The 21,106-nt window shown below is 35.4% G+C and overlaps 1 protein-coding gene across 1 annotated transcript in view; it reads right to left on the bottom strand.

Annotated features, from left to right (window-relative positions):
• The window catches only part of LOC121319021 (cadherin-like and PC-esterase domain-containing protein 1), a 74,411-nt gene that overhangs the window by 7,997 nt on the left and 45,308 nt on the right, over positions 1-21,106 (bottom strand). Inside the window, exons 13-17 of the mRNA XM_041256250.1 lie at positions 6,781-6,898; positions 5,216-5,352; positions 908-1,128; positions 484-585; positions 80-167 (exon numbers count right to left, since the gene is read on the bottom strand). Coding sequence (XP_041112184.1) covers positions 80-167; positions 484-585; positions 908-1,128; positions 5,216-5,352; positions 6,781-6,898 — 666 coding nt within the window. The remainder of the gene's footprint in view (positions 1-79; positions 168-483; positions 586-907; positions 1,129-5,215; positions 5,353-6,780; positions 6,899-21,106) is intronic.

The following is a 21,106-nucleotide window of genomic DNA, read 5'->3' as shown; positions in this document are numbered from 1 at the left end:
ATTGTTCTTAAAGGATTCGTAAGCCAAAATGTTTCCAATAAATGTGGAAACAAGCCCCGAGTAAACAACGTGTACACACCAGAGAAAGAGATCGGATCCCGTCTGCTGGGAGATGAAACCCCATTCGTAATGACATCATCACAACAAGAATGCTTGAAAGATTCTCTCTGAGGAAGAAACATCAATACAATTAGAAATCATCTTAAAAACTATTTATTTTATAAAGGCACAGGCACCTGTAGACAAAATATAGATAAAACACCCACCACAGGCAAATAACTAAAATAATATGTACATGCTTGAAATACAAAGAGTAAGATCTTTAACCTAATTCTATAGTAGTAAACAAAAAAACATTATACATACAACACCTTCTACTAAATCTGGTGGCTTTTATATTATATATAATGTGTGTGTGTTTTACATTTCCCATATGTAATAACTCAGTGCTAGGACAGGTACTATTCTCCTTTTCTCAGTTACCTTTTCAGGACCTTGTGTATAATTGGCAGGTGATTGGTATTAAGCCACTGAACACCTCCTATAACGAGTACGGTCTGGTCTGTGTTTTCCAGAGGTCGGGATCTAAGAGACAGCAGGAGGAACACATGTAATTCTGGGTGAGAACAGATGGCAAACATTTCTATTAGCTGTACATTTATTCCCAGTCCATCACTTGGCATGATGTTCAGAGAAACTGTTTTCCATTTTCTACTCTTGTCTTGCCACATGTATCCGTCTTTGTGGGTTCAGATTCTTTTTATTGTAATTAGAAACATGAACTTGTTAAACAAATCTTTAAAACGTTGCATAAAACCATTTTAACCACGAGCAAAAAATAAGTGTCTTTCAAGAGCAAATGGACATCCATTTAAGTGTGCTATTACAGGAAAACTAGAAAAGTTACCTTTGTAAAAGCTGCTCTAAAGCCTTTTCAAATGTTGGTCTTTGGTCTTTGCTGAGCCAGAACTGAGGGTAATAGGAATAGCTGAGTGGAGTGTTTTCACCGTTGACATTGTGATAGAGTTTAGTGTCATGAGCCTTGTTCCATTCCTCAAGAGTCTCATTCACACGTTCCATGAGGTAATACATCATCCCTCTGTTTGTTGAATCACCGATAAAAATAATCTTATCAATGAAAAGAAAAAAATACATTATACATAAGCAACACATAGCATTATTTCTTCCTATTATTTTTCTAACACATTTCCAATCATTACAATACCTTGTAGATGGCTTCAAGTTAATTATGACAAAAAAACTATCTTTAAAAATGTTACTTTTTTTTTTTAAGAACGCTTTGATTTAAAGAGATAAAGTAAAGAAAAAAAAAAAAAAAAAAAAAACACACACATGCATACCTTTGTAGCACTTTGGAATGTAAATACACTTTGACTCTAACTGCTGTATGATACTTTGAATAAGCCTTCTGTTTCTAATTATCAAAAATTATCAGACAGATCTTGCACAAATCCAATCCAAGAGGGTCATCATTGCCTCAGGTGTTGGAGCAATGGATTGACGTTCAAGCACTCTACATTAAAGTAATAAAAACACAATTTTTACAATATTGCTTCAGTGGGACACCCAAACATGTGAGGAAAGAAAATCATTAAACAGTGGATGGTAGCTCTTTACGCTACTTGGCACACAGAAGAATTAGAACATTTTTCAAAATGTAAATTTACTTTTGCATAACTTCTCTACCTTAGCTTTTGTACACAATGTCAGTGGCTCACCCTCTGCCTCTTGCTCTCTTTCTACAAGTGCCCACCAAGGCTTAGTCCTGGGACCCCTCCTGTTTTCTCTCTACACCGGCTCCCTGAGTACCCTCATCGCCCATGACTTTTCGTATCATTTCTATGCTGATGATGCCCAGATCTTCCTCTCCTTTCCCCCTCTGACTCCCAAATTTCCTCCCTTATCTCTACCTGTCTCTTGGCCACCTCCTCCTGGATGCACTCGCATCATCTTAAACTCAACCTCTCCAAATCAGTCCTAATTTTCTCCCCCCTTTTCCTCCCCACCAATGATCCCTCTATCTCTATTCCTCTTGAATGCACCACCATTTACTCTTCAAGATAACCGTATTCATGTTTTTGTAATTGCTCTTATTTAAAACTGTTCTTATCAATTTATTGCACTTACTACTTGCCCTTAATGGAATTCACTCTTATAAGCAAATATCTTTACTACAAGTTTAACTGCTCTTAGTTGAATTTGTTCTTAAAGGTAATTATTTACTATACTCTTTGTTTTGCTCTTATTTGAATTTTCTCTCATTTTATTGTATTATCGGTAATGTGATATTTTGTTATGTGATACTTTGCATTGTGATATTTTGTAGCTGCTGTAAATTGCTCTGGATAAGGGTATCTGCTAATAAATAAATAATAATAATTAACTTGTTCAGTATTTTATTTATTTATTTATTTATTTTAAATTAAAGCAATTTTTTATTCTCCGTCTGCCTTATAATTCTGGGAAAGCAGTTTTCACGAGGCAGGAGCCTGGTCTGTGTAAAAGGAGTACTAGAATAAAGAGACTAAGTGCTTGTGACTTTAACAACGGAATAGGGGTTTCCCCTTGACTACTTGGAAAAGAACCCTGCTGAGGTGTGGCCGAACCGATTGACCTCCAAGGCTGGGAAGCAAGGTAACTTCCCTCAATGGGAAACTAATAGAGGACGAACTAAGGTCTCCCTGGCTTACTGAGACGTCTAATTGAGAAAGGTCAGACTCGATGGATGCTCCGAGGCCACATGAAGTGCCTCGTGATCTATGCAGGGAGAACAAAAACACTGGAAAAGAGAATAAAGAAGTAAACACATAGAGAGCCAGGGGTCTCTCTCTCTCTCTCTCTCTCTCTCTCTCTCTCTCTCTCTCGCTTTATATGATTTCATACAAACTGCAGTAAAACTAAAAGAAACATATCCATTTCTATGACAAATGTTTTAACTAAAAGTCTTTCTCAATGTCTTTTAAAAAAAGTCATAGTTTACATAATCGCAGTAAAACTCTGATTATCGGGCATTACTTTGGAAACAGACCCTGTTTGATAACTGAACTGAACACTGTCAAACACCAGACGGTAATACATTCTAATCAGAGTTCTATTGCTTCATTAAATTTTCATATAAAATACTTTACATTGAATGTAGCCCAATACTTTGAAATGCCAATACTTGTAACTGAAGTGGGATGCAGATTTAGTTTTCTTATGCTGATCATTTGAAACACTGGAAAATGTAATTATTTTCATATAAATTATAAAATTCCTACAGTATATTGCTTTGATTTGAGGCCAATTTCTTTTTTCATTGTTGTTTTGCTGATAATACTGAAACAGAAAAAGGATCAGTGTACATGGAAGGCAATGTCCAGTTGTGTAAATGACTTGAGACCACATTTAACATTTCAGTTGTTTCACAGCCTATACATACATTAAGCTTACATTAGGAACAAGGGACCAGATATAAACAACACCAACTTACTTCACCTTCTTAAGATAACAGATGTTATTTTTTTCAGTTAAAATGGGAGTGAAGAATAAACTATACTTTAGCCATTCAAATAAAAATTTAAACTGCTGAAACAAAGAGTGACAAAGTAAATCCAAAAAACAAGAAAAATACATGAATTAAGATAACTATGATATCCCTTACCCATACCAAATAGCTCTTTAAATTCAAGCAAATTATTTATGGTGACTATTTACATATACTAAAGAGTTTTAATCAATAAATAAATAAAATTGCAAAGTGATTTTTATAATTGGTATTGTACCAAGAAATCCACAGTAAACAGAACATATGTTTATGGTCTTTGTGTTTAGTTAGATGTTTCTGGAAATGTACTTTATACTTTAAACCAGGAACGTTGAAGGTAGGGTGACCACCTTTCCAAAATGTAAAAACAGGACACCTGCCATTTCTTATGCTGTGGTATTTACATATTTTTAAAACTTTTTTTGTAATGATTAGTTGTAGTGGTTGTGAGAGTAAACGGATTAGAAATCGAACCAGCATAAAATATATGTGAGCTAGTTTTTCCTTTAAGTCTTTTATTGTTGTGGACTATTTGGCTGCCACTGTAGTAGCTGTTCTGTCTCGATGGCAACGCTCTGTGTTTATTCATTTTTAAAAAGGAAAACTCAGGAAAGAACAGAAATGCAGCACTCTGACAAACACTTTACAGCATGTTGATACAGAGACGTTATCGGATGAGATGAGATGTCGGTGTGGTTCAGTTGTGCGCGCCTGGATATATGCACACATTTTTTTTATTGTTTAAACTGGAGAGCGAGCAAGCGTAAGGCATTGCAAAACAATGTAGCAGGGGCGTTGATATACTATGGTTTGACCATGGCGATAAACTGAAAGTTTGCACTGTGTCTACGAATTCGGGACAAATGCCATCCCGGAGGCATTAAGCCCAGGACTGGGATTTGATCTTTACATTTCGGGACTGTCCCGCCCAATTAGGGACGGGTTCACCCTAGTTGAAGGTTGAACCCTCAATGATAATGTACGTACATGAACTGTAGCTTTGTGGCTGTGTGGTTGTTATCTGCCTTGATATTCCAAAATGTAAAGTTAAATGCCTTGTAGCACAAATGTAATTTGTATTGCATCTTTCCCACACTTTTTTCCTCATACTTCCAGTACTTACTGAACTGACTGTATCTCATACAATACTTATAACTTGACAGCCTATTGACTGTGTAGTGTTGCTGTTAATTTAAAAGAGCTAGCCTTTAAAATTAACAACAATACTAAAGCAATAATTGAAAGCAAATCTTGTTCAGGATAATACGCCTGGTTTCCCTTAATGGGGTCTATTCATTTGGTCACACTGGCAGATCTAAATACTGCTACAGTTTAGATATTAAAAATAAGTCTTAACCTGGCATTTTAATTATGTCTATAAAGAAAAATGACATAAAGAACCTCATAAAGACACATATGTTAGAGATGTTACCTTTTACAGAGTCCTCTTCTTTTAATGATTTAGTGATTTAGACATCACGACTAATTGTTTGATTGGTTTGACACAGAATAAAAGACAGAATCATTATTAGTGGTCTCAGTTCCTGGTATATATACCTTAGCTGGCTTTAATAATATCACATTTAAAAAGAATGATCGCATTTTTCAGTGAGGCATGTGCAATAGAAATGACTTAATTCGTGATTGAATCTTACACACAATGGTTACCTTTTTTCCTGCCATGCATGTTTGGAGCTGAGATCTGTTTAACACCGGATGGTAACAGTTTTCTGGTTGCAAAGATACCTCTCTCCAGTCACAGGTTCTGTTATCAGCGCAGCTCAGACATGGAACAATCCAACGGCCTTTGCAAAAAAAACATAAAATGAAAAATAAGGGTAAAGGTATAGCATACGTATTGGGAAAGGACGGTAAATTACTGTGCATTTACCATGAGTGAAAACACAACATTGTTATTGTTTTTATGCAAAGAAAATATAATGCAGGCATTATTAGGTCTTTGGCGAGAGCTTTACTGATAGTAGTGTATTTAATGCTATACCTCACATGCCTTCAATAAGTGAAACAGGAAAGAACCATAACTTGATTTCACCCTTTTGAGCAGAGAGTATATATCAACAGATGAAACAATCAATATAGCTCAGGTCTGCACCTCATAAGAACTACAGTACAAAGTTCCATAAATACTTTGCTTTACTGACTCCCTGGTTTGATACATAAATCTTAGATACAGAACAGTACATCTGTATCGTGTACAGATGGAAAAAAAACCCCAGCAAGATTCTTCTCTACTACAGCTGTTTGTCAGCATGTTACCCAGCAAGTGCCTACACCTTAAGATGAAAACAAGGTTTACTTGGATTTAAGATAATGAAATGAAGACTGAACATGCTCTCAATTGCTGTACTGTCTGTTATTTTGATTGTAAATTGGAAGCATAATAGCTTAGATCTGGGGGAGCTTTTCTCAACTTTAGAAATAGGGTGCTATTTTTTTCATTGTAAGCACTTTTCTTCACTAAATATAGGTCATGGTTGGTGAGACAGTATTATCAATAGTCTGACTCCTTGCATTAAAATTATGTGTATATCACAGAAATGAATCAATTATATTCCAAACTTCTCTTGTGCATGACATTCCAGTTGGTTAACCTAAGACAATGAAAATGTCATTATTGGGCTGCTTTACCACACTAAAGCCCATGAATACTTCTGGATTAGACTAGGACAGTTGCCTGTTGCTATGGAGGGACTTAAAAACAAGTATAGTTATCAGGGAACATAAGAGTATAGATTACTGATTTTAAGCAATCATTATAGTGAGCTGACTTTTTTCCAGTTTCAATTAAAACAGGATGTTTTACACTGGAAGAATGAAGCTCAGATCGCACTGTACCAGCAATCCACTAATGCTTTCCATTTGTGCTGCAACGTTTATACCGTTTGTAAGACGCTGTAATTGCTCTTTCCTTCCTGAGGATATGAACAATGTTGTGTAGATTTCTCTGTATTATTCATACCCCTGCTAGGAAAAAATTATGTGCACCCAGTAGCAATATTAAAACACCATCAAACTGTGACAAAATCGCCAGAACTGGACTTATCTGTCTTCTTATGCTGGAAGTGATCTTAGTTAACCTGACAGTTACTGTGTTACCATCATACATCAAGGCCTTTCCTATGGGATACCAGCTGTTTCAGAGAAGCACACAGAGGAACATTAGGAAACACTTGACTGCACCGTAGCTGTAAGTGTGGGTGTAAAAGACTAACCTTTGGCATCTCCAGAGTTGCAGGCCTGTACCTGACCCTGGGAACCCAGAGAAAGGTAGCTGCTGGGGAGAGACTCCAAGCCACAGGGCTCCTCAGGCTGAATTACCAAACCGCAGTCCTGCATGAACACACACACAGAAAATGAATAATGAAATGAAAGTTCAACGCAGGATGATAGATGATATGTCAAACACTACAAAACCGAGCCCAAGATTTTTCTTAATCCCATAACTGAATCCAACATAGAGGTTGTTATTATTATTTTAAATAGATACAGAACACAATGCTTGTGTGCCAACACTATAGGATTCTGAAAAGTACTGTAAATTATAGTATTATTAATTCCATCTGAAGTAAGGCAACTCTGAAGCTCTCTTTAGCTGTCAGCCCTTATTTATGAAACCTGCTCTGTAATGTGGGTGTTTCGTGGTTTGATAAAGTCACATCTTCAGGTTATAAAGTCAGAGGTTTAAATTATGCTTGCATCTACCAACAGGATTGAATCCTACTTTTTTACACTTGGGGTTTTGCTGTATGCGTGTACGAATATTAAAAATGAACATGTGGAATTCTAATTGAAAGCATGATGGATCTGCAAGCAAATAAAAATGATAGAAAGCTTTAACCTTAAAAAAAAAAAAAAAAAAAAAGTGTAAAAAAAATAAATAAATGAAAACCAGCAATTTAAAATGTGGAAGAGAGACCTGGCCTATTTAAAAAGAAAACATAAAAATAAAAAATAAAACCCAACCCATTTAACAGTGTCCTATTCAAAACTTTTATTGTAATGTGTTTTTTATAAGGTAAACAGAACAACAGCTTTTGAAAACCTATTCCCCAAGAATAGCCTGTAAATGTGATTCTAAAGCACTACACAGCAGGTGTTTCCTAGAGCTTCCAAACTCTTCTGCAGTACTTTTTAACAAGAGTTGAGGGTATTGAGGAATGCCTTACCTTAGTCATTACAAAATTGCCAACAATGTACATTCACAAAGAGAATGATCACATTCCTTTTCCAGGGTTCTTCAGACTGTGTGGCACTGAATCAGAAAACCTTTGAACTGCAAACTCTCGGCTGTTTCTCCAAAGACTTCCACTGATTCATATGTGTTTAACAGGTATCAAAGTGTCTCCCTGGCACCAGGCCCTCTCGGCATAGCGTTAGATACAGGTCAGTCAAATATAACAAGATGAATGACACTGAGAATCTCTAGTGTCAAACTGCAATGTCCACTTGGAGCCTTAGGGTCTGGACATACTGTGGAACTATTTGGCAGCATTACTGAAACTAACACCAAGATCAGAAAGCCCCTGCCTTGCAGCACAACAATTTGTACAGGGCTTCATGCAGCAGCACCAAATTCCTGAATGATACGCGACTGCTGTCAACAAAGTGCAACAAGACAACTTAACAGGGATTTTCTTGTTCATACTTGTGCACAGAGTATGTGGATAAACACAGCATCCGTTTTGATTTTGAGAATAGAAATAAATTAGCTCTAACCAAAACAGAAATGTTTCGGCTGACTGTTTATTGTACATTTATATAAAACTGGCTTCAAAATGAGATTTTAAAAACACATCAGCAAAAGTATAATCACTTCATAATAAACTTTTTTTTTGTTTTGTTTTTAAATAATCCTTTTTGTTACTGATGAAATGTTAATGGTATGAAATTAAAATATCTTTTGATTTATTAACTACTGGTACAGAGATCAAACTATTTAATCATAAAATAATTCATCTGGAAGGTAACCAAGACCTAGCCAGGTTCTCCGGATTAAAACTACATTTGAATGGTTTCAAGAATATACTTTAGAGCAATGTTAGACTGGGGGGTGGGTGCAGGTGGACACAGTCCTCTCACTTTTTTGGAAGGGTGAATGCAGTCCACCCACTATTTTTTCACAGTCCATCTTCATTGTTATTTATCTTGAATAGTCTATTTGATTTCTCCCCAATACTTAATCTTTTAATGTTCCTGACGCAACTTTTTCTTTTAGTGCGCCTGTGTGTGCTCTCTGGATAAACAGTACCTGGAGTCTTGTACTGAAATTCATAAGCGGCAACGTGAACTGAAATTCATGTGACAACTGATTTTTAAAAGGGCTAATACATATTTAAGAATGTTATCATATAATAATAATAACACATGTTGATTAATTTAATACATTTCCTAAGTACACTGAGTGAAAAATAGCATAACAGCTGACCTTGTTTTTTTTTCTTCTAAAACTGACAAACTAAACACTATGCAACAGATTTGATGAAAAACAGCATTTCTAGCAAGATCACTCAATTGGCTGAAAATAATTATGAAAGCTTATAATACAGCGAAAGCTATTTAATATCCTATCTGTGTATAAGAAGACACTGCACACTTGTTTTTAATAGGCTATAATATAAAGCCTTCTGTTCTTTATTTTATTGCATACATTTTGTCGTAAATGTTTTTTGTGACCTGTTATTTTGTCAGATTTTTAATGTTTTTTTTTTTTTTTTTAATGATATGCATTTTGTTTGCTTGTTTCTTGTTTCTGTGATCTGTTATTTCTGTATGGTCTTTGTAGTTGTTATTGGTATAGCTTTGGGATACTATATTGTGCGTATAAAGGGCACATGTTGGGTTATTGTCAGATTTTTTTAAGTTTAGTTTTTATTTGTGACCTGCAATTCCACAGTCTTTTTTATGGCAGTTTATTTGCAAAGAGCTTTAGGATCCTTATAATGAAATACACTATCTAACAAAGATTATGATGACCGTTATTACTATTATTAGTAGTAGTATTATTACACTGTGTAACAAATTTTTTTTTTTGTTCCTGGGTAGTAAGTGTTATTTCCTAATTGCTTATGCCTCAAAAGTATAGAACATGGCTATTATTCCCCACAAACTTTGCTTTCGTGACCAGGACAGTGATATTTCAAAATATCACTATTTCCAATGGGAAAACGGGCAAATGTGTGTCTTTTCGTTCACATAAAGTCAGAAAAAAACAACATATGAATCCAAATTAACATGTATTTATACTAAAGTAATACAAAAATGACTACAAAAGATTTAGAAGTGAGTAGTTTTTCGAGATTTATGATTATACTGTATTAATCGTAAATCTCGAAAAACTACTCACTTCTAAAGTTTCTATACTTTTGAGGCATAAGCAATTAGGAAATAACACTTACTACCTAGGAACAAAAATTGTGTTACATAGTGTTATCAATAAATAATACACCGATGATCGAAAGCAGGAAGGATGTTCTTCATTACAGTGGATATGTTATGTCAAGGCCTTGTTAGTTGTCTCTCTTTTTGTGGAAGATATACTCTGCCTTGCAAAAGTACACATTTTTCAGATTTTGTTGCTTTAAAGCTTGCAGTCATGACACTTTGAAGTAGGAATTAATATGTGTTATATACACAACCTACTCCACACATTCAAAGCAAAAACAAAAAGAAGTAAATAGATAATTAATATGAAATAAAAATGGGAAAGTCATGATTGCATAAGTATTCAAACTCTTTGCTGTGGCAAACCTAAATTAATTCAGGTGCACAAAATGACCTTAAAGAGCCACACAATTAGTTGAATTGCCTCTGTCTGTGTGCAATATTAGTGGTTCTCATGATTTCAGAATAAACATCTGTCTCTGTGAGGTTCCTTGGTCAGGTAGTGAATTTCAAGCAATGACTCAACCATGAAGACCAAGGAGCTTTCAAAGCAAGTCAGGGATAAAGTCACTGAAAAGCACAGATCAGGAGAAGGGAACAAAAAAAACACTGAAGTCTCGGAATATCCCTGTGAGCACAGTCTACTCAATCATCAAGAAATGGAAGGTGCATTTTACCACTAGATCAGGTCGTCCCTCCAAACTGAGCAGCAGGGCAAGGAGGAAACTGGTGAGGGATGCCACTGTGAGGCCATCCGCAACTTTGAAAGAGCTATAGAGTTCAATGGCTGAGATGGGAGAAAATGTCAAGAATGTCATCAGTCAACAATATTAGTAGCCTGTATGGCAGGGTGGTAAGAAGTAAGCCATTACTAAAAATAAGCCATCTTAAAGCCTGCATGGAGTTTACAACAAAGCACCTGAGTTATCCTGCAAAAATGTGTCAAAAGGTGTTGTGGTCAAACAAGACCAAAATGGAACTTTTTGGTCTAAATGCCAAGCATTACGTTTGGCGCAAACCCAATGCAGCACATTTCCCAGTCAATAACATCCCTACAGTCAAGCATGGTGGTGGTAGCATCATGCTATGGGGATGCTTCTCCTCAGCAGGGACTGGAAAACTTGTTAGAATTGAAGGAAAAATGGATGGAGCAAAGTACAGGCAAATACTAGAGGAAAACCTGTTTCAGTCTGCTAAAGTTTAAAACTGGTGAGAAAATTCACCTTTCAGCAGGACAATGATCCAAAGCACAAGGCCAAAGCTACACTGGAGTGGCTTAAGAATAAGAAAGTGAATGTCCTTGAGCAGCCCAATCAAAGTCCTGACTTGAATCCTATTGAGAATCTGAGGAAAGACTTGAAAACTGCTGTCCATAAGTGATCCCCAAGCAACTTGAGAGAGCTTGAGCAAATCTGCCAAGAAGAATGGGCACAAATTGCACCAAACAGTGTGCAAAATTGGTAGAGACTTACCCAAAAAGTCTCGCGGCTGTAATTGCTGCCAAAGGTGCTTTCACCAAATATTGAGTTGACGGGTCTGAATACTTATGCAATCAACATATTTCAGTTTTTTTCTCTTTAGTTTTTGCTGACATTTACTATAACTTATCTTACCCTTAGAAGTCTTCAGTTTGAGCATTCAAGTTTTGAATAAAATATTAAGTTTAAAAAAATGTGTAGGCATCATTTTGTAATTTCACAAAATGGGACACTATAGGAAGGGTCAAGGCACTGTATCATTGTACACTTTGTCAAGGCACTGTATCTTTGTTCTCTGGTTTTAAATAATCATTGTCTAATCCTAACATTGTTTTAAATATTATACCAGACATTTAGTGTATTTAATAACTGTGTTTTACTTTATTTTAAATGTTTAAACACTTTTCTTTGGCATCAATTAGGAGATCTGAATTGACAGATTGTTTTCCAAATGGTTTCATCTGGGTACATCCGGTATTAACATTTTTGAAAATCCAGTATTTGGCCAAATGCAGCCTTGCAGCCACATAATATAGAACAGGCAAGGATAGCCCTCCTAGTTTAGAGCGTGAGAGTCTCCTTTTTTATTCTGGGCTGGAAACCTTCCACAGACAACATCTACCCAACAGTAAGATTGCCAGCATTTTAATGTTTAGTGTGTTCTACTATTAATTCTAATTATTACACTGATTATTGGTAAGCTAAAGCTTAGTTCCAATCAACACATAATATAATTCTTTACATGCAAATTAACATTTTCCCATCCAACTAACAGTATGATTTTTCATGGACCCATGCTCCCCAATTAATATCTTCATCTTTTTAGGTGTAAAATTGACTGCACCGACACTGTAAATGTGAAAAAACCCCAGGGGCTTTGCCCCTGGACCCCACTGGGGTAGGTCCCAGACCCCTTGTGCGTAAGAAAATATGCATTGTTGGTCCACACTGCGTGACCCTAGAGTCCACTCACTACTTTCTGTAGGAGTATAACCCTGCTTTACGGCAATGTATTTGTTTTATGACAACAAAATAAAAAAAAAAAACTGTTGGAAAGTTTTTATACAAACATTGGTGTCCACACATGCTGCTTCCAGATTTATCCATCTCATATTAACACAGTTATAATATTTTTTGATCAAAGAGAGCACTAACTTATCCTGATAAAAGCCTAACAGAAAAAGCTATAAGGGTCAGGAAGCCTTATTTACAGTTCCACAGACACAGTGGGTGTTGTTAGCTGCTTGTAGATTTATCAAGTCTTGTAAAGGATCTAAGTTGCCTGGCCTTAGCTTTCCTAAATAATGTATGTTTACAAACTATTGGTGACTTTGGACATTAGAGACCAAGTCAAGTAAACTGATGTAATCATTATCACTTTCTTTCCATTGGGCTTCTTTCCCAAGTAAGTGTCTCTGATTTAGGGAATCTCATTATTTATTGATTTCACTTTAGTTCTATATGATTTTTTTTAAACTGTATTCTGGACTACTGTATAGAGCATTACACTGTATTTCTATTACAACAGGTATATGTTTTTGGAGAGACATTTTGTTTCACTGTATAAACTATTGAAAATGTTCAGCATGGTAAGTTATTATTAGTTTTAAATATTGTTGGAGGAGTGTTTCTTGGTTTTCATCAAAATCCATAGCATTTTGTTTCCAAAATGTTGGCAGGAGTGAGATGTTGATCATGTGTGTATATTATTTTAGTGTAACCATAACATTTCATATATGGAATATGTTCCTCACTGGCGACATGAAGGCTGATGTTTTTTAATATTTAAAAAATATATATTTTTCAGAAATGTAATTGCATGGATTAATTCTCGAACAAGCAGAGTGAAATATTTTAACTGTAAGTCAATGGAAGGAAACATGGAATATGGACTAGACTGGGTGAACCTGGCCGCTAGCACAATACATACTCAAAACTCAAAGCAGGAGTATACAATGTAAATACAGAGGTTGCCTTATGGAATGACGAAATGCTTAGTGCAATGAAACCTGAACTAACTGACCAGAACAATCTTTTACCTTAACAGTTCAGCCCTTCAAATTCAAATCAATTTTTATGCATCATAAAGCATTTGTTCACAAGGCCAGAAAGTAGTAATGGAACGACTTTATCCATAAAGTAACTAAAACTGAAAGACAAACTTTTCAACAAATGTCTTGCCTTCTCTTCTCCTTTTATTTTTCTAATATCGCCCCAGTCCTTTTATTTTAAAACACCAATTTACTGTACACCTGATTTAACTGTTTCTCACATGCACCAAACAGAGTCTTTAGCCTGTTTTATTGTGCTGTGAATTTATGATACTGTACTGTCAAGAATGCTCCATGACGTACCCTTTCCCCTATTTGCTACGGTATTGTGAATAGTTCAATTAAGGACTTGTTATTTTATAGATTTACTTTGGCAACACTCCATGTGGCAATGAAAAGTACGAAGGACTGAAACTCATAATCCTTTTACTCATTGTCCTGTTAAATTATTGGGTCTAAAGTTCACAGACCAAAAGGAATGCTATCAGTACCAAAAATGTATGCATGAATATAAATATACTTTCCAACAGACTACACAAAGCACAGTACTGTACATCGAAGTATTTTGCCATGCCTCTTGGGAATGGTAGTTTTGTACAATATAAACATTAATTTAATTGAATAATATACGCATTTTTGTAGCCAAGTGTTGCAGAAATCAAATTGAAATCTGCCAGGAAAACTAAAATGATTGTGGAAGTATGAATTGTAATACAGCTTGTTTTAAATCTTTTCAACCAAGGGTAAAGGGTGCAGCAATCTGCAAGCTGATGAATAATAAACAAATGCTCAAGCTGAGTTGTCTAAATCAGTCCTACTGCAAGTGCTTTACTTAATATTGATTTGAATGTAAAACATGATTATATTAGTTTAGGCATTTTATATGTAGCCTATAACACCTAAAACACCTTTTAGCAAACCAGAACAGTCTTTCCTTTGTGCATTTCTTTTACCCCAAGAAGGGGGGTTCCAGGCTGTTTTGGCTTCATAAACAGTGTACTGTACCATTCATTTTGTCATATGGTAGGGACAAGTAAAAAAAAAAGTAATTATTATTTAGTTTATTTATAGAATCACTGCCCCTTGGCATAACGAGTAACAGGCTTTCATTAAACTCTGCTTGCATACAATTTAAGGTAATTATGTTCTGATGTCTTTATTCTTCTCCATGATGTGAAAATGCTTAAAAATACATCAGCAAGATGTTGTCAGACAGTTCATGTTTTATGAAAAGGATCTCAACCAGTGTCTTGAAATGTAAGTACTGTAACAAGTGGGATGGCAAGTGGCCTGTGTTCCTATATTATTGATTGCAGAATAAACTTGGTCACAAAAGTCAGAAGCACACATCTGGTAAATAAAGTACAACAGCTTTTGAGCAAAACATAATTTGTGTTGCCATAGTTATGTCAAAAGATATTAGAAGAATACCCTGTGTTGCTGCTTAGGTATTTTGTAAAGCAACAACAACAATCAGAATTACAGCACTGCACATATGATTGCTGCTGTAAGAGTATTAGTATTTTGAGAACCTAGTTGGTCAAAGATACCCATGGAATGGTTTGATTTACCAAATATTATGTTCAATTTATTTTGCCTACATCAAACTGTACACCAATCATTACTGTGGTTATTCCTTTAGATACATAAGAACAGTCGTTCCTGCTCAGTGCATGGTAGTCTTGCATGAAACTTGTTATCGTCAAACTAATTTACTCAATTTGATTACAGCAGGACCTTGAGGTTTTGAATGTGGAACTTGAAACTGGCCTTAATTTTTGTTTCTCGTGTCTAATTTCTTCTAAATCGGCACGGGGAAGATATCCGTGATAACAGCACACAGCAAACAAGACAAAACTAGCGGAAACTCTGAGGCAACTGGAAATCATTCCTTTACAAATAAATAAATAAATAAATAAGTGGACACAATCCTTACAATTTTGTTTTCCACAGATGTGTATATAAATGTAAACACATTTGTCGCACATTTGAAAGGCTATTGGGGAAAAAAAGACATCATCTGAAAATGATTAATTGTGATTCCTTTCAAAAGGTACTGATTAAAGGTTTGCCTAAGAGCCCAGAGCAGACTAAGAGCGGCCCTTTTCCAGCTTGATGGCGTACAGTGGAGCAGACTGCAGGCTGCCTCAACACTTGGACAGAAACAGCAGCTTGCAAGTAGACAGTGCCAACAGAACAGACTGAAGCTAGAGCAAGCAACCCCCCCCCCCCCACCCCAACACTGTGTCAGACAGCACACAGACCATGCTACCTTAGCATTTCAGATCTCAGACACAGTACTCATGCTGCAAATAGCTGCACCATTCCACCATCACAAAGGAGACACATTTTTCTGTGATTGTTGAAAGAACCTATTATACATAGGAAAGTACCATTCGATCATATTTCAGTGTGCTTGTAGAAAGTGCTTATGACCTGATACCCTGAATATCACATTATTGTTTGAAATAAAGATGTGCGTAAACCATTGGGCTTAGAGAGTCTTTCTCTTACAAAGCAATAAGAAAAAAACCACTAAACTAAATTACTCATATCCATATTTTAAAAGAATGCAAAAACATTGCCAATACATTCAAGGAACATTTTCTGTTAGAAGATTTCCAGATGGCATTATTAAAATATTTATTACCACAAAATGAATATGTCTCACTTAAATATATGTCACTGCTCCATGCTTTGCTGTCTATGTTCACAGCAACAGAAACAAGGTAAGGATCAGCAACTGCATGTAAAGTGATGTATCCACATATTTACCAAGACAGACACTATAACCCATGCATCAATGACACTCATTTAATTTACACACTCCATTCAGTGATGTTACTAGCCCACCCATTCAATTCAACCTTGCTTGCTTGCTTAAGTAAACAATAACTTATTGTGAGAAACTCAAAACACTGTGATTGAAGTAGGTTTATGTGGTTCTTGTTATTCTAGTAATAGATAATATAGCAGAAGTGAATGAAATTAAAAAAATTCAACTAGGAACAGGATGAAAATGAAAAACACAGCTTATCATTTATTGCACGTGTGAATGAAGGTTCTTAGCAAGGTCCTTGACAGCAAAATGAGTTAATTCACTGAGCTGTCGATTTCAGTAACACAAAGCAGGTTGAAAAAGACGCCCTTCTAAACCACAGAGCAACAAGGATCACAGGCAACTTTGTTTATAATTGATGGACGATAGTTTCTGATTTGCTTTGTACTATATCTGTGCCAAAGTAGGGGATCTAAACAATTCATTCCCTGGCATGTAAAAATAAAGGTAACCATTCTTGTTCTGTTGACTGTGTTGATTTACACATGTGAGCAAAAAGTCAATCAATAGATTTGAGATATTGGATTGAAATACTTGGTTTTGTGGTGGCATGGCACCACAATGATGATTCATATGGAAGCATAGTGTAGGGGGACACTCTTTTAACAGAGACTACTAAAAAGATAGAACAGAAAGGCCAGAACCAGCCTGGGAGGGTTAAGGATCCAAAGCAATGGAATGGAGAAGAGATGAATTTCTGTAGTGCAGCAGTCACTAACATTGTATAGGGCTGTAGTTCCAACTGAGGCAATGGGACCATTGCAATGATTTTTGATCTGTCACATCAAAGTTTAAAAGGAAACTAATTAAATGGCTGATTCTTCAGCACTTAACACTCAAAATTACTAAATTATTAGAACATACTGTATTCTTAGTTGGTGGACCTTTTGAAACAGATTTTACTCTTTATTTCTTCTTTTGTAAATGTGCTTGAATCCTTGCATGCCCTCTATCATTCCTTGAACATTTGGAAGCCATGTTTGTCTTTTGTATTCATGTCAGTGTGTTTGTAAACACAGTGGGTAGGTTAAGAGATTACCAGAATATCAAAGTAGAACTGCATCTTTCGCTCAAACAATGAGGTTTTAGTTTTTGAGGTATCAGGCAACATCTCTGTTTGCCGACAGAGGAAAACTTCTTCTCAACCCCCCTCCACTCTATTTAAAGAAAGAAGAGATAATCAAATTTTTCTTAACTGCATTAAGTACAGTCACACTGGGAGCAGTAGGTGTCCAGTGTCGCTGCTGGTAACTGCTGTAGCACTATTCTGCATTGATGTTCTCTAAAAAAATAAAGGGCCTGTTTCTTATCTTTTATAATTCTGCACTACTGTCAAACTCTCTTCATGATTTATTTCAAGGTCAGTTTTATTATTCCATTTCTTTCATGTTTTTTTATAAAGTGCAAGTTTTTTTTCTATTGAATTGTTTATTGGTTATTACATTTCAGCTTACCTAAACCGCTGTTTCTTTATAATTCGTAATACAGATTAAGTCATGTCCCCCCTCTTTTTTTTTTTGGCACAAAAGAGCTTCTTAGCAGACTAGCTATTTAAAATGTTTGAGTCTTTCAGTAAGGTGGAAAGGGACCAAAAAAAAAAAACTTGTTGTTTTCTTTTCTAAAACTTTACTCTCTTTATTTAACAATCTACCACAGCTGTCTGTACTTCAATCACAACACACTAAAGAGGTAAAAGCTTACTAACTTTACAAAATTACACTCCCTCTTGTATTATCCTCTATAGTAAGGTAACCTAAAACAAACAAACAAAAAAAAACCTCAGGAGCATTTGCATAATGTACATTAAAAGACTATTGGGTATGCTGACTAACCAAAAAACAAAGCACATATTACAGTTATTTACGTAATAAAAAAAAAAAAAAAAAAATATATATATATATATATATATATATATATATATATATATATATATTATATATATTTAGTTGAGACTATATCTTGAAGTGAACTTTAGCAGAGCACATTGTGGATTCACTTTTGTCCTGAGGGAATCACAATAGAAACATTTAACAAATAATTACATTTCACCATCCTTGGAGATCAAAAAAAAAAAAAACAGAAGATGGCTAGTAGAACGCTCCAGTTGCATTTTTTGTAAACCCAGATGGCCATGACTAGATAAGTAAAATTTGAACATTTGTGTAATATAATTTTATATCTTACAAAGTTGCTGTAAACACCCATTTTAATGCAATGTGCGTTTAATTATAGGTGCGTTCTTATGATGCGTACTATATGAAATATTAATCTAGCCCCTCCTTGATTACTATAAAATGACACCCACTGGCATGGGCCTTGGAAGTTTGTTGTAAACCTGTGTCAAAATAAAAAAAGTACAGGGTCAAGGAATTTTTTAAAATTCAGGAATAATAGCATGACAGTCACAGCACACTACCTCTGTTATCGTTGGAAATGTAGCCATTTATAGCAATTCAAATTGATAAAGGCTGAATGTAAAATGTAGTCGATAACTTCAAAAGTATTTGTTGGCAAGTATTAAATAAATCCATTAATTAATGTGTTGATTTCAAAATAAGAAATCATGTTCTTCCCTCACCTTTACAATTGCGTGGAAACCAATCAATGGAATTAACTTCCGCACTGAGTGTATTACAGGCCAATTGGAAGCAAATTTTCTTCTCACCTGGGGAGCTGACACCTTTATTGCCATAAACTGACAATGGCAATAGTGAATTGATTTATTTAATACCTGCCGATAAATATTTCTTAAAGACAATCATGACTACAAGTATCAGCACACCTCTAATTTGAACCATGTTCTTTAAAAAAAAATGTGGTTACTTGAGAAAAGATCCATTTATGATTCATTCAAATGTCCTACCTCACTTTCATAGGGATAAAATAGTTACATTCATAACTACAAATTGGTATTTACCCCCTGATCAAAAGCTGAGAATGGATTTTTTATTTCAGATTATCTGCAGTACCTGGAAATCTTGTAACCTACTTATCTGTTATTATAAAAACATATAATTATGGGAACTTTGCAATCTTACAGATTTGCAAAAAGAAACGTAAGGTATATACATTGGCCAAAAAGGTAAATGCCTGTACATAGCAACAATTACATGAAACTTCTAAGTTACTTATTACCAGTAGAGATGACAATTTAGATTCTGTGATTGTATTGTTCAGTTACCTCCAGTTTGAGTGGTAGTGGTGAGTTTGATCTGTGGCCAAGGTTTCTGAATTCAGCCAAGACAATAAGTCTGACTTCTGAGCACACAATGCCAATCTGCTCAATATTATGATGCAATTAGTGCATCATAATACTGACATGGACAAGGTGTTCACCACCACACTGAGAAGTAAAGTAAAATGGTACTGAAATGTAACACAGGTACTTTTCTTGTCTCCATCCTATCAACTTTATCTAGCCAGTTTTTAAACAACTAGTTGTAGGGGATAGTTTTACACCTGAGCTTTCCCTGTGTTAAAGGGGTAAAGCAACAACATCAAAATAGCCTTGAGCAACATTTTGATAATTGCTTAAAAATGTAAAACTAAGCTAGTTAGTTGAGCTTTTCACCTAAGCCTGTAAAATAATAATTATAATAATAAAAAAAGAGTCCTAGATGTCGAGAAGATGACTCGGAAACTAAAACAAAATCACAAATTTATTTTAATAAAGAAATGTGACTTCTGATGTGCATGTCTAATTAAACCCACAAAAAGGGCCTGATGTGGATATGGGCCTTAAGTTTGAATGTTGAGACATATGTTGTTTACTGTTAAAAGATAAGCCTGTTTTTAATAAAACAATAGTTATCACCTTGGCATCATTCTTGACTTCCGATAGATCAGTTTCAGGCCTCTAAAGAAGTCAAATGTCTGCTTTTTGTAGCAGGAAATGTAGGATCATTAAAACTGAAGGAGCCTAGGCTCTTTTCTTTATGTGTTTGGCTTAGGCCACTTTTAAGCCTGCAGTGAATGTTCAATGGCAAAGTGACTTTTTCTTTTATTTTTCTGATTTCTGTTAAGGAAACAGAAATGGTTTACAAACTGTGAAAATATATTTCATGCATTTTATGTTGCTGTTACCTTTGAAGGCGAAAACGTAAACATGTGTGACACAGCTGATGGTTAACAAAGACAATACTTAATGTACTTTCACATTTTTGTTTTAAACAGATGTTTTGCCCTTTCTCCCTCCTGATACCAGCCACTTCCTATAACATTATGTAGCAGGAAATGGGCTTGCAGCCTTGGCTGAACTAATTGCAAAAACAGAAAGGTATGGTACCACACAAATTATGGTAACTTTTTGCAGAGGTTAACTGACTAGGGAGGAAAATCTAATTTCAGAATGTTTAATGCCTAGTCCTTAAAACACAAGCTTGAAGACATCAATCACTATCTATTAGTTCACCCTGTACATTGGAACTTGAGAGTACTGTTCAGTCCTTTGATTTGAGTCATCACTTTATAGAACTGAAACAGACTGGATCCCTGGTGGTGATGTGTTGTAAATTAATTGGACCTGCTCTGCAATCAAACTCAAACTGTGTCGACTTTAAGTGCTGCAGAGTTTATCAGTGGGATGAGACATGCAGTAATTTGGGTTTTACTTCCTTGTTTGATAGATACTGTGACGCCTGGGATTTCTGAAGACACAGACTGTATTGCAATGATTCTGTCTCAGTCTGCTGGATCGGATCAGCTAAGATGCTTGTAAAATCTTTACTCTGTAGTCTTTGCCAGTAGAATATACCACTGTCTTCTTGCACTGCTAACACGCACTCTCACA

Source organism: Polyodon spathula, chromosome 7 (genome assembly GCF_017654505.1).
Source record: "Polyodon spathula isolate WHYD16114869_AA chromosome 7, ASM1765450v1, whole genome shotgun sequence".
In the NCBI taxonomy this organism is placed as follows: Eukaryota; Metazoa; Chordata; class Actinopteri; order Acipenseriformes; family Polyodontidae; genus Polyodon; species Polyodon spathula.
The sequence above is the reverse complement of the archived record's forward strand: the minus strand, read 5'-3'. Positions and strand labels throughout refer to the sequence as shown.